This window comes from Oreochromis aureus, linkage group 13 (assembly GCF_013358895.1).
Source record: "Oreochromis aureus strain Israel breed Guangdong linkage group 13, ZZ_aureus, whole genome shotgun sequence".
Lineage (NCBI taxonomy): Eukaryota > Metazoa > Chordata > Actinopteri > Cichliformes > Cichlidae > Oreochromis > Oreochromis aureus.
The window spans coordinates 27,597,386-27,611,998 of NC_052954.1; the positions used below are offsets into that span (position 1 = coordinate 27,597,386).

At 38.6% G+C, this 14,613-nt stretch overlaps 1 protein-coding gene across 3 annotated transcripts in view; it reads left to right on the top strand.

Annotated features, from left to right (window-relative positions):
- Positions 1–11,455, top strand: part of abch1 (ATP-binding cassette, sub-family H, member 1) — a 34,668-nt gene extending 23,213 nt beyond the window's left edge. For all 3 annotated transcript variants that reach the window (XM_031745618.2, XM_039621412.1, XM_039621413.1), the window contains exons 14-21: positions 449–498; positions 910–966; positions 1,089–1,159; positions 1,327–1,415; positions 2,300–2,403; positions 6,123–6,282; positions 7,492–7,596; positions 9,449–11,455. In XM_031745618.2, the coding sequence (XP_031601478.1) occupies positions 449–498; positions 910–966; positions 1,089–1,159; positions 1,327–1,415; positions 2,300–2,403; positions 6,123–6,282; positions 7,492–7,596; positions 9,449–9,555 (743 nt within the window). In that variant the 3' untranslated portion in view covers positions 9,556–11,455. The remainder of the gene's footprint in view (positions 1–448; positions 499–909; positions 967–1,088; positions 1,160–1,326; positions 1,416–2,299; positions 2,404–6,122; positions 6,283–7,491; positions 7,597–9,448) is intronic.
- Positions 11,456–14,613: the final 3,158 nt, after the last annotated feature.

Genomic DNA, 14,613 nt, shown 5'->3' on the forward strand with positions numbered 1-14,613 from the left:
TGCTGAGCCTCATGTGGCCAAAGTGTACAAGTAATTCCTGAATGGGACCTCACGTATTGGTGCAGTCCAGTACAGCCATAGACTGTCCAGGAGCTCACTGATACTCCAGGTCAGGGAGGAGATCCTCATAGGACACCGTAGACCTTCTAATCAGGAGTATGCCCAGATGTCATGTGGGGGCCATGTATACTTCTAAGACATATAACACAAGCTGGCCTCAATCTGTGATTTCAATTTCTGATTTCTGGTACAATTTTAAATCCAGCCCTTAAAAGGTCAATAAGTTTGGTTTCTACTGTATGTCAGCAAAGATTTTCAACCTGAATATTTCATTCATCAAGATCTGATGTGTGATTTACACGCTCCCTTTAAATTTTGAACGGTGTACATTAAAAAATGACTCTGACAAGACGAAGATGCTCATGTTTTCCCTTTTTTTCATTCTTAGATCGGCAAATTGCCCTCATGGTGCAGAAGAAACTACATCAGGCCTTTCAGGTACAAATATGATATGAAGTCTATGCTGTATACATAAAATATCCATGTTTCAGGGCACAAGAGCCATCATTGAGCTTTTAGCCACAGCTTAAGAAGCCTGGTTGTTGACTGAGCCCATAAAGTTATCAGGACAGCGTTTAATGAGGTCCTAGGCCAAGAAAGCACACAGTCGCCCCCTGCTGGCCATTGGAAAATAACCTAAGTTTAAAGAGCTTCCACATTGTCACTTTTCAAACACCTCCCATCTTTTTTAAGCGGTCTGTGGACGAGAGCTGTTGTGAACTAGAATTATGTAAACAACATTAAACTGATTTGAATATTTAATGAAAATACTTAAAGATCATAAAGAGTAGCACTGATTTTTTTCTTAAAAAACAGATGCATCACTTATGTTTTGCCCTCTGTCTGCAGGCCTTTGTGGATTATAAGTTGGGTGGTATGGCATATATGGTTGCCTTGCCAATAAAGGTAAGAGAGTTTATGGAAAAAAGCAATTGAATGTAATTAAATACTGTAAATACTTAAATGTATTTGAGTTTATACATGCTGCGTAATAAAGTAAAATAAACACTCTTGATTTCTTCTACTAGTTTGAGGAGCCAATCTACGGCAGCCAAAACACAGACTTTACTACATTTGTGACCCCTGGAGCTGTGCTCAGGTCAGTACACTGTGTGCTGGTTAAAGTATAGGGTAGTAGACGCGTTACTATACCTGTGTTTATTTTCCTTTTGGTCAATTTTGTGAAATTTTTGGCATCAGCTCATAATAACAACATACCACCTTGTCATTTCACTTCCTCCTTCTCTTCTTCTTTGATCCCTCCAGTATCACCTTCTACCTGGCCGTGGGTCTGACGGCACTCTCCTTCGTTCTCGAGAGGAAAGAGGGGCTTTTGGACAGATGCTGGGTTGCAGGTGAGCCATCAAAGCTCACATTGCTCACACATTCGCACGCGACTACAGAACCACTGTAGTGGTACACATATTGCACCTGTACACATGAATTTTATGCAGGTTTTGAGTGTGCAAGTGCATTTCCATGATGATTTGTAGTTTTAAAACACTCCCTGGGCTCCACTTACATACACTCAAGTGGGAAAAGGAAAAAAGAAAATGATTCACCCTGCTAAAAAAAATAACATACCTGTGGCTTATTGCCAAAAAGCTTCAAGAAATCTGAATGTTAGCTGTACCTGTAAGAAGCATGTTTTTAATTTCTCTTGTCAAGATTTGACAGTCTGATCTAAAAGTCCCATTTTGGATTGTTGGCAGAACTGGTGTGAATCACATAAATGGGAAAAACCATAAAATAAATTGAGTCTGTGTTCAGTATTAACCATATAGTGGTGATAAGAATCCAGTCAATGGATTGTTTCAAGTGTAATTCATGACTTGACCACTAGAGGGAGTAAGAAGATCACATTAGGGTTAAGCAGATGTCCTTGAGCAAGCAGACACACTGAAAACCTTTTGTTTTTTCTTCTTATAAACTACTGTTTTTAGCATTAAAATGGATTATGACTTAATAGTAATCTCTTATTGAGTATTTGTAATTATATCAAAAATGTGTTATACTTGCAGATAACACTCAGTGAATTATTTTGTAATAAAAGAAATGTATAATATAGCTGAGCAGTTAAAAATGTTATGTTTATCCTCTGTTATGATTATGATTTGATAGATACTGGGCACCCATAAATTGAACATTACATAATTAATTAAATAAATGATGTGAATGTAAAATGTGTATAAATCTTTTAGTGAGTTTATTGAATTTTGTCTCTCTGTGTTTCTATCAGGCGTGAGCTCTCTGGAGACGATGCTGGCTCACCTCTTCTCTCAGCTGTTCGTCATCAGCGTTCAGATCATCCTGCTGCTTCTTATGATACTGCTCGTCCTCAAGGTAGAAGCAATAAAACCGCAAAATAACACAAAATACAGACGTGGTCAGATGAATCTTTGATATGAGTCGATTTGAGGATGAACCTTTGCAGCAGAAAAAAATGAGGTCCACAGAGAAGAAAGTATCAGCAGGGGAAATGAATGATAAAAATAGAAGCCTTAAGAACGGTTTGGTTATATAAACAAGGCTGACTATTATTTTTACCTCACAGTATAACAGATGTCACCTCACTGTTTGCTTCTTTAATTGATTTTCTGTGTTTGCTTTCAGTCAGTGTGATGCCAATAAGTGTTTGGAAAGCCAGACCACAGGGTCAGTCCTGTTTAACCTTTGCTGAGACCACAACACGGTCACTTAATGTTGAACACTTTAGGTTGAAACGTGCTATTTCCTGTGCTCTGTGCAAACTCACTGTGTGAGGGAGATTTTCTTTGCTTTTTAAAACGGCCTCTGATATGGTTTCGTTCAACATGCAGGGAACAGCTCTGACATACTGAAGGTTAATGCCTCACCGACCTTTTACCATCTTCATTTGCATTTTTCCTACATCATCAAAATCAGACTTTACCTGCAGTGGATTCAAGTCGTAATTTTATGATAATTTTATTAACCTCTATTTTTTTCAAGCATATACCTTTTTCGCCACATAAAAATTTGGGTACAGTGCACTCGAGAGGAAATATATCACATAAAGGCCACTTTCCACTTTCTTCTATTGGTCCAAAACTGTTTCATAACATCACTTATGTGGCAAGACAAAGTTCAGCTACTATATATACGCATGGACTTATCAAACAGTGCTGCTTTTCACCATATTATGACTCTAGATTTAATGCAGAATCGCTGATGTCATGAAACATGTGACGAATCTTGCCAGTTTTCATTGGCTATTTGCCATTTTATGACTTAACTATGAGGAAATGAAAACTTGTCTTCACATTTAAAGACATTAAACAGTGGCTCAGCTGTGTATTGGTTTACACTAACTGACTAACAAGCAAAGAAATCCTAAAAGGAGATACAAATCCCTTTGGGATTGGGCCAGGAAGAATATATTAGGGAAAGTGGCTTCTTCTTTATTTAAAGAATTTGAATCCTTCTGACATCCAGTGAGAAAAGTATCTGAACTGTTAAATTATGCTGTTGTTATGTTGTTGTTCCTAAGACATTTTTGGTATTTTATTTATTTTAGTTATACTTTTTGTAAAGTCTGCTTTTAATTTTTATTACCATTAACTTAAATGTCACAAGTTCGATTAACTTTAATAACTTCGCTGAAATGACCAAACCAGTGGGAACATCAGGATTTCATTCACTACTGATTATTGATAGACATCCATATGAAATCAATACAGAGAAGAAAGAACAGAGTATAAATGTGAGTGTGCGCTTAGTTCATGCAGGGACCTGCTTTTATGCGTGTGCTCCTCTATGTTAGTGTGTGTGTGTGTGTGTGTGTGTGTGTGTGTGTGTGTGTGTGTGTGTGTGTGTGTGTGTGTGTGTGTGTGTGTGTGTGTGTGTGTGTGTTAATTAAGGTGCTCAAGTCCACAGAACCCACCGCTCCATAAATCACTTCCCGCTCCGGCCGTATCCAAGGATCACTGCGGGATCACCACAACAACAGGCCTTGATTGCTGTGGCAACCGAGTGGTCATGTGGTCTCTTGGTGCAGGTTTATTTTTGCACGTTGTCAGGGGAGACGGGAAGTGTCTTAACACTCCAAGGAGGGCACAGACACACACACACAGTTTAGCTAAGGAGCTTATCACCTGGAATCTTGTGAGGCGAGACTTCCAGTCTCTGTTTCACTGCTTTTATGTGATTTTGAAAAGTTTCATATCTCATTTACACCCAGACCAAAGTTAATTATCAGTGATATTTCTTTCCATTTCTTGTGGTATTTTTGGCTGAAGATAAGTCCAGAAAATCAAAGTGCTTTATTTGTTTATCTTTTTCCCTCTTTCTCTTCATCTCATCTTCTTGTCTTTTCCTGTGTTCTTTAAAAAAATTTCCACTGATTCAGAGTCCTCATAATCGCCCCAGGTGATTTAGTATTGCACTCTGATATGTTACATGTGGTGGACAGTTAAACTCCTCTCTGCAGTGCCGGATTTTGTACACCACTCTTTAATGCATGATAACTTCCCATATTAACATCACAGGACCATTTCACTGGTGTATATTCAGGGTAAAAACTGTTTGTCCTTGTTATCTGTGGTGAAACTAAATGTTAAAACTCCTTGAAATAGGCTTGAATGTCCAGGGACGGGAAAACAACCTTAACACTTAAAAACGTAATAGTTTATTTCACATTAGGAAAGAGTTCTCCACTGATTAAGGCAGAGATTAGGATCAGCCCTGCAATCTCATTTCTTTCTAACTCCTCACCTCTATTTATTTATTCATTTTCAGACTTCTCTTTCCCCGCAGACGATGCAGATATGATAAAATAGTGGAATTCCCCTTTAACAGCCACACAAGATGATTGTACATCATTTCGGGAGTGAGCATGCAGCAAGCGCTGGTGTAATTTCATGTCCAGCAAACGTCTTTCACAGTTCCTTTTTGAAAATGTATCATATCATGGTTTTCCATGGCTTTAGCTTCATCATTAATTCTGTGACACAAACATAAACCATCACAAACATTTAAAAAAAACTGCTATCATCTTCAAACAGTTTTAGAAACACAACATTTACTCCCAGCAGATAGACAACTGTAATATATTTTACAAGAAAAGCTTACATTGTTTCTAAGTTTAAAAAAATCCGGCTGTAATGCTGCAGTTTCTGTGTGTGTTTATTCAGCTTTTTCTACTTGTGATAAGTAACACTGTGCTTGCTAAAACAATATTGAACACTGGACCATCTTTAGCTTTAATCATAGCGCACATTAGCTGTGGCATCATTTGATGACCTTATGCAATGTTACAACATTTATTTCCAAGCAGAGCAGAACTGATGATGAGACGCAGGCAGTCAGCTCACCTCATTTTTGGGGGACATAATGTTGCTGAACTAGACCTGACAAAATGAAGCAACCACAGATCATAGCATAGCCCCCCAGAGGCTCACAGGGAGTAGACGTAATGGGTGCATCACTTTATCCACCTCTGTTTTTAGTTCCAGTCAGTCTGGAACAACGTAAACATGAGATCATTACCTTTTCCCATTGCTCCAGAGTTCAATCTTTATGCTCCCTAGCAAAGAAGCCATTTTTTCCAATTAGCCTCATTGATAAATGGTTTCCTTAATGCTACACAGCTGTTTAGTCCCAATACCTTGAGTTTTCTTCACACTGTGCAGAAAATTATCTTACTAAGTCGTTGAAGATTTTTCTTTTCCAACCACATGACTTTTAGTAATTCCATTACTCTCTTTAGTTGTTTTCTTTGCAGGCCAATAATTCGACCTTTCTGACCGCAGATATGGTTTCTGACATGGTTGGATAAAAAATAAGAAGCTACTCACTGCATCAGTTAGGGTTAAATGACCTGCCAGCTGAAACATGTTAATCACTGCAGTAATAATCTGATGGAAGGCCCTTACCCATGTTTATGATGCTGGAAGCACTGCCTTGTTCTAGCTTCCCCTCTATTTTTCTCTACTTTTAGGTCTGCTGCAGCTTTGCATTGAAAATACCCACAACTTAATCAAGCTTGTTATCTTTTTCTCACCCCTGCTCTTCATCGCTTTCTCTCTCTCTCTCTGTCTTTGCAGAACCCTAACGAAGGCTCCTTGGTGCTCGTCATAATTCTGATCGTGCTGCAGGGTGTCACAGGCATCTCATTCGGCCTCGTCATCTCATCTGCAATCGACGACGAGCAGAGCGCCAACCAGGCCGCTCTGGGTATCTTCTACCCCAACCTCATCCTTAGTGGTAAGCAGTGAGATTTACTGTTGTGAGTGCAAAATGCCTTAAAAAGCACAGTAGGTGTGAGTCTGAGCATCACTGAATCAGGGAATTAGGAAATCTGAGTAAATCATCTTTGATGCTGGGAACTGGGTGTAAGCATATGTGTAGGTAGTGCAAATAAATGGTGGTTTTAGTTGGATTAAAAGCTCAAAACTTTAGAAGCTGTAGGAGGATGTGTAATATTTTGTATATATACATTATGGGAAATTTGTTTGTCCTTTGCTGACGCTGATGTGCAAACAAGCTTTTACTAAGACTAAAACCCACTGCCAAACTTACTGATATTTAATAATTTATAGCAGATTTTCTTTAATTTTGGTTTTTCTTATGCACACTAAGTCATCCAGTGTTTTCATATCATATCAGACTTCTTGTTAGCAGCCCTGCAGTTGCACAGAGTGGTTGCTAGTCTTCCCAAGGGCCACGTAAAACAACAACAACAAAATCCAATGAAAAAACATGCAGACAGGAAAAACATGCCTGAAATATACAATGAAGTGTAAAATGCTCTTATATCAGTGTGAGGCATATAAGATTTGTGATATAATTCTGACATGCTTGTTATTCCTTTGATAAAGTCCCAATTAATGATTCATGAGTAAAGAAACTGATATTCTTTAAGACATTTTTTGGAGGATGTAATACTTACTCTGCATATTTCTCAAATGCGTATCTGTGATGTCAGACCACACAGAATAATAAGAAATTCTTTAAAGGCTTTTTCTTATTTTGATGCTGTGGCCTAAAAGGATGGAAACAGCAGTGAATAAAATCTCTCCACCGCAGTGTTCATCCTGTTGCTGTTCTGCTCTGGATCTTCCAGCCATATCACAATATTTCCATCTTTGAACTCTGAGTCCAGACTTCCTTAGAAAAAGATGGAATTCTGACCATCTGCAATTCAAAGCAAAATTTGTGTGCTGATGAAGTGATTGCTGCAGAAGAGCTGCTAAATGCACCGTGAAGTGAGATTAGTTTTTCAGCTGCTCAGACTGAACTTTGAACCTGATTTGGAATGTGAAAAAAACAGAAAAAAACAAGAGAGAGGGGAGATTATTTTAATGCTTCACAGCCTGCTTGTTATCAGAATCCAGACACAAAGCATTCCTGCTGGAGGTGTAAATGATATCTTACCCACATCTGACACATTGTCCTCCCTGTCCTGTGATGTAGGTATCATCTGGCCCGTGGAATGTATCCCGTATCCTCTCCGCTACCTTAGCCTGGTCCTTCCTCAGACCTACGCCTCAGAAGCCCTTCGCTGTATCATGTACAGAGGTAACGCTCATGGACAGAACACATCACACACAACAACAGTTTAACGTCATGTGTTACTGCTGCGTACCATATGGCATATTGGTAGCGTGTAAGAGTTAGCAGGGTCTGCACAGCTCAGATGATTACGTTGTGCACAACGGAGCCAGTTGTCTAAATCATTAATCAGCTCTGGGTCCAGTGTAACTCATCTCTCAGGAGGTGTAGTGGTTTCACTCTGTCTTCCAATCTATTCTCCTCCTATTGACCTCTGAACAATAAGACTTGATGACAGCACGAGCTCCCCTTGTGTTACTTGATACAGAGGAAGTCGGAGGAGCCATTTCCTGTTTGAAGGCCTTATCATATAGGTGCGGTGGAAAAAATCTCACAGGGACAAGTCCACAATGTCAGAGTTCAATTTAGGAAATGAACTGCCACCTTCTTTCTTTTTTTTTTTAACATGGAAAATGCAGCTTCATCCTGCCACATTTGCTGACTGGACTTGATGACTGTTTAATCTCACACAAAAATTCCGTCTATAAACTCAGACCCAGATTTAAGATTAATCTATTATGCATCGTTTTCTTTTCTTTTTTTTCCCAGGGGTCGAAGCTTGTACTAAAACTTTTTTGAGATACTGAGGTCAGCTTATATATGAGAGATCCCTGTGAGATAAAATTTGGGCTTGAGTCTGCTCTAAACTCTTGGGTTCCCCCACCTTCAAAGGGGAGCCCATTATAAGAAAACTGGCATGAAGCAAAATGAGCTACAACAGCTTATTTCAAACCGAGGATAAACTAAGCTGCGCTCTGAGGTCTGTTTTAAAACATGCAAAGCAATTCTAACAGAGTCCAGCAGACATGGAAATTTAACAGTTGGTCAGCTTTAAATGAGTTGAAGCTACATCTGTGGGTCACTTTTTGTTCTTTTCTTTTTGATTGATAATTTTTTAATAGACAGAAAAAAGAAGAGACACAAGTTACAATTTTCTAAATGATCTAGAACTTTTGATAAAATCACATCATGTTGTGTCCACTTTTTTGTAAACCCTTTCTTATTCTTATTGATATAAAGGATTAGTTTACTAAAGTTTTGGAAAACTATGTTGCAATAAAATAATTCAGAGACTGTCGGCTATAAAAAAGCAAAAATTGTCCCTGATTCTTGTTAAAGCACTGGGCCTCTTTCAGCAGTGATTACTCCATGTCCAATCTGACCACTTGCAGGTGTGCGTTTGCTGTCAAGCTGGGTGGGTGATGAGTGATGACGTTGATACAGCAAAAAACTCACAGTTTTTAAAGAGCTGTGACCAGGTGCATGTTGAGGCATATCACAGTTTGGTTGAATTTCATCAGAGGTCACACACAGGTTACATTAGAGCTTCCCACTGGCACTCTGACCTGTGGGATAGTGTCACAGTGCACAACACTATAAATATATCTAAAAAAATGTAAAAGCGTGCTCCTTTTTTGCACAGTTGATCTGACATGCCTGACACATCTCTGAGTTGCAGCTGGAAACCCAGCTCCAATTGATACTCTTCAACATGATGAGTCAAATGGGCACAGAAGCTGATGCTTGCTCTCTGCACAAATCACAAATAAAAGAGTGGTTAGAAAGAAATCTTAAATTATTTTGAGCTCAGGGAGATACGCATAAGTGCATACGGAGACAACTTTGAAGTGAGGGGGTAGAGTTTCTGCTTTCTTATAGGTGCAGTCTCAGAACTTTTTGAGCACAGTTTGCATAAATCTGGTGCTGAAATCGTCGACCTTGTCCACATACAGGTTCCGTTTCTGTGTCCACTCTGTGCTTGTTTTTTCTTTTGTTTTTTAATCTATGTAGTAAATGTAGATATAAATCTTCCAATCAGGCTGGGGTCTGTCTCGGATGATGGTGTGGCGAGGCTTCGCTGTTACCTTGGGCTGGAACACTTTCTTCCTCATCCTGGCAACAGTCATCCTGAAGCTGCGGACGTGACAGCCTCACCCCACAGAGCCTCCCTCAGAACGGGGGGGTGGAGCTGTCAGGTGAAGCCCTGAAGTCAACGACTCACTTGGGCCTCCTGCATGTGGATGGACTGGGGCAACAGCAAGAGGGAAAAGAGAGGGGAGGGGTTCACTGTGGTTTAATGGTCTGATGGGTTGAATGCATCAGTCTCTCTCCTCCAAATTATGTCTCTCTCTCACACACACTTACAAACATAGACTCTTGGGGTCCCCTATCCAGCTGCCTGATCCTGCAACAGTTGCCTTTGCCTGTTTAAATGCAGGTGTGAATTTAGGATTCTGCACACAGAAATACACAAGGTAGAAAATAAACATGCACAATATGTTATCTAAGTATCGTGTGTGGTCCTTTAGTTTGTTTCACTTCTTTCTGTAGCTTCTTTAATTCGACACCGTCTGAACGGCCATGCACCAGCTCAGGGTCACGTTTTATTATTTTTGTTTGGCCTTAGTCTTTAATGCTACTAAAGATTTTTCTGTAATACACTTTATTTTACATCAAGTGGAGCAGCCCATTTGGGGGAGGGGGGGGAGTGAATGTAACTGTTTTTTGTCCTTGCAGTATGTACAGTCTATCCTGTGTATATTTGCATTATACAGATAAATCTGTTCAAGTTTATATAAAAAAGAAGAATCTTAGCACAACAGAAGCTTTTTGTCCACAAGAAAATGTGAAAATGTTTTCCAAGCAGAGAACCTGAGTGGAGGATTGTTGCATAATGTCGTGGGACTAGTTTTAAAGTGCTGATTGCATCATGTTGCTCAGAAGGTTCTCACCCATTCAGACTTCCCACAGAAACACCATCTTCTCTATCTGCTCGCTTTTAATGTTTGTGTTCAGCTTTTTGTCCTGTCTGGTTATGACTTGACAGGAAGTGGTTTCATCTCACCGTGTTACCAGGTGCTGCAAAATCGTCACGTAGAGGTGCATTATCGCTGTTGACTGTTCAGCCTGAAGGTTTTCTCATTTTTTTGTGTGCCTGCGTCTCTTTTAGGAGGAGATTGGTGATGGGGAAAGTATTGGTACTGTATCTGATTTTTAATTATTATTTCTCTCTACTTTGCTGGACAGAGTGGAGGTTCTTGGACAGATTTCCTTTCGCTGGTATATAGCTGTACTAATCCATACAACTATTTTTTACACAGACATTTAATTTGCTCAGACTTTTTATTAATCTTTCTTTGAGAATAATACAGATTAAAAGCACACAGGAGTAATGCTGCTTTGAATTAAACATGTTATGGAAAGTAGGGAGAAAAAAAAGGGAAGAAAAATCAAATGAAAATACAGAAATAAGGTGTTTATAGTCAGAAAGCTTGGTTTTCCTTCCTTTTTTATGTAGAAGTAAACTGCAATGAAGAAATTTTAATCTTGAATGGACTTTTGGGGATGTTTTGACATGCTACAACAGATACCACTCTTTGTTTTGTGGGGTATGTTTCCAATTAGAGGTTAGAATAAACAATGACGAAAACAATTTTAAAACAAGACATGCCTATATCTCACAGGTTGTTTATTTTTCTGTCTTAAATCTACATCATAGGTGCATCATAACCAAAAACCATGCACAATAACCTGATGTGCACCTCCCCAGCAATGTAATTATATGTCACACTGATGCAGGCACAGGTGTAAATGCTGGCAACCACGTCAGCCACTTGTGTACGCTACATCATAGTGTCTGCATAGATCCACTGCAGAAGAATAACTTGAGTGTAAACCAGTGAGCTGTCTGCCTTTACCCATAACATCATGTCTTCAAAGGAATAGTTTGACTTTCCGATGGCCTAATAATAGGGCAAGACTAAACAGTTGGCTTAGCTTAGCGCTAATACAGGAAAGGGTAAAACAACCTGCCCAATTTAAAAAATACAAAAATATTTAAAGGTTAGTACATGTTTTGGTTCATCAAAAAATAATAACTAAATAAATGAACTAAAATAAAAATAAGGACATATTCAATCACAAGTATGTTTTTACTGTTCAAGGGGTTTTTAAGAAGTGACATTGGTATAAATTCTTTTATCTATTTTCCCAAAATATCAAAGTGTTTCTTTAAATGTAAAAACCTTTGAGAGACCCACAGTGCTGCAAAAGCACCAAACCAGCATTACATGTCATGCCAGTAGAAGTGTTTACATTCATTAATGTTTAATAAATCAGATTTTACTTTTTACCCAGTTTTTGTTTTCATCCTGTTGATCTAAAAACACATACTGATGCATAATGTTTTTTTTTTACCCATGATGCAACAGTGCTGGTAATGGCAGTTATATTATTAATATGTCCATTAACAGGATAAATTATGAATCTAAATGACTGTAAATCCCTCTGCTTGCTTTGTGTTGGCTTACATTATGGCTTAATGATGAAGATGTGCATACACCATGCTGTGTACTGAGATTTTCTTGCACTGTAAATCTGCTCTTGTTGCTCTGCTGTACATTCATCAGTGTTCCTGTTGCACATTTTACGGGACATTGTGTTCTTGATTGGTAGAAATAGGGGAGCGTTGACTTATTCGTCTTATTTAAACAGCTTTCTATGATGTTCAGAGGACTTCTAAATGGACTTTACTGTATTTTTCCAAACTGTGAGGATATACTGTAGCTCTGTTCATAATCTTACCTCTGTGCCTCAGTTGTGACTTTCATCACACGATAATGTGTCTTTATATAAAATCATGTTAAAGTGGTGGTAAAATTGGTACAGCTCATGTAAAACTGTTGCTGATTCTGTGAAGATGCTTTTGTTTGGTTTGGTTTGTTCTTGGAAAGCTGATATATTGTTGCCAAAAACTCAGTTTGATCTGTGTAAAATTTCTGATTTTTGTTCAAAAGTGCTTTGTATCGATTACTGAGTAATAATCTTGTGTTCACTACTTACATTTACTTTCCCACACTCCTACAAGACCAGCTCAATAATATGTAAACACAAACATCTGAGCAAAAGTCTGCATGTCTTTGCATCTTGTGATTTATATGAACTGCAATGATCCAACTAAAGATTCTGATTTAAATAAGCTATGGGGAATCTCCTGTATTGGCTCTATAATGCTAACGATATCTCAAGAACAAGCATATCAAATTAACCCTTTCATACATAGTGGTCACTACAGTGGACAGCTATTCAAAGGCTGTTTTCTTGTATTTGTGTCAGTGTTGATGGTATATTTGCACATAAACCACTACATTGGACACCGATGTGTCACTCCATACCCTGCCACTCACTGGTCGTTTAATGTTACTATAGATGTATGATGTGTTTCATTGTAATTATTGTTATTTAACCCTGTCATGCATGAATTATGACAACCTCAATCAGAATTTTATTCTTAAGTATTTTTTATTCATCTTTTCATGACAAAAGATGAATAAAAATACTAAAGAAAAAAATCCTGATTGAGGTTGTCATAATTCATGCATGAAGGGTTAGATATTTTAGACTTTGGCAAGAAGGATGCAGCACAACATTCACTGACCTTCAGTTCTGCGCCACCAAGAGATCTGCATTTTTCATTGCTTTATTATTTATCAGTATTGCATGTTTTCCTGTGCTATTTGGTATGAAAATTCATGATACATGTGGAAGAACTATAATAACTTTGTTTCACTGACTTTTCAACAAGACTGTCCGGGCTAAAAAAAAACAGAACAAAAAAACAAACCGTTTCTTGATTTATGCATTTACAATTCAGCACGCAAAGAAGCTAATCTAACCTAAAATAATGAATATGGTAAATATTTAAGTTTATGTTTGCATGCTAATTTCCGAATTTAGCTCAACTACTGCTACACCTTAGTGCAGCCTGTGCAGCTTTGTGGTGTACCCTTTGAGAGAGCCTGCAAAGAGTAACGGCTGCTCTTGTGTCCTTGAAATGTCCGATTGCCCTATTCTGAAAATGTGTTTTCTCAGTTAATCTTGATGAGCCAGTTTGTCTGTGTCTTTTTTTCTTTCATTTTGAGGGAACGACAAGAAGTGGTTGCGCAAATCAGACGTGTTGCAATTTTGTTTTTTGCAGTCAAATCACTACATTTGTTGTGTTGTTTGTCTGTGTTGCCAAGCCACCATCAGCCAGATCTGACCAATCACCAGTAATGCCCTTAGAAAGCAGATTAGCTGCACTATGAGTGTCAAACACCCAAGCAAATGTAATCGCTGATTATCTTATCAAAAATATTTTGTTGTTAAGAAATTTTAAACCTTTTTTTTTTTTCAGAAACTTTACAGTGAATACAAGTCTGGAAGTTTTCTTCAGTTCTCCTCGATAATATGATTAGAAGCAGCCAAGTCTTATTCAGAGTTGAGTCTTTTTGTAGTTGGAGTATTGCAGTTCATATAAACAATGTTATGAAGGTTTGTGCTGCCAGGTTGAATCACATCCTCTCTGCCCCAAACTCTACCTCCGCTGTCTCTCCCTAAAGGGCATGTAAAGCATTTAGACTCCTGTGTTGTGACATTTATGCACTGTGATAGTGGACAGGCGTGTCTGCATTCATGTATTCTCATACAATAAACTCGTCTGAAAAATCCTCTCTTTGTCTCCTCCTTCTGAATATTGGAGCCATGCCAGATTTCACTCGGTGCCTATAAAATCCCCGCAATTCCTGTGGTTACGATAAACACCCGGAGGCCATGCACGATAGATTTATTTGATGACTTCATAGTTGCATCATGGTGTTTGTTACCTTAGTGATGGAGATGACCCCACTGCGTCTTGTATTCTTACCTGACTGGTTGACTGTTTGAACTCTGTGTGTCTTTGTTTGCGTTAGATTCATGTTGTTAGTGCTTTTGTTTGTTTATTCAGTCGCATCGAGGGGACTCAACTTTTGGGGACCAGAAACATAAGAAAAATATATGATCAAAGCCTAAGGGTTGGGGTTATGCTGGGAATTTAATGCATTTCCTCTGAAGTGATGGAACATGACTATGTGTGGTAAGCATGCCTCATGGCCCATTGTTCATGTTTATGGGAGATAATGAGTCTGTGCATGCTTGTGTGGGTTTACGACCTGGGCACAAATG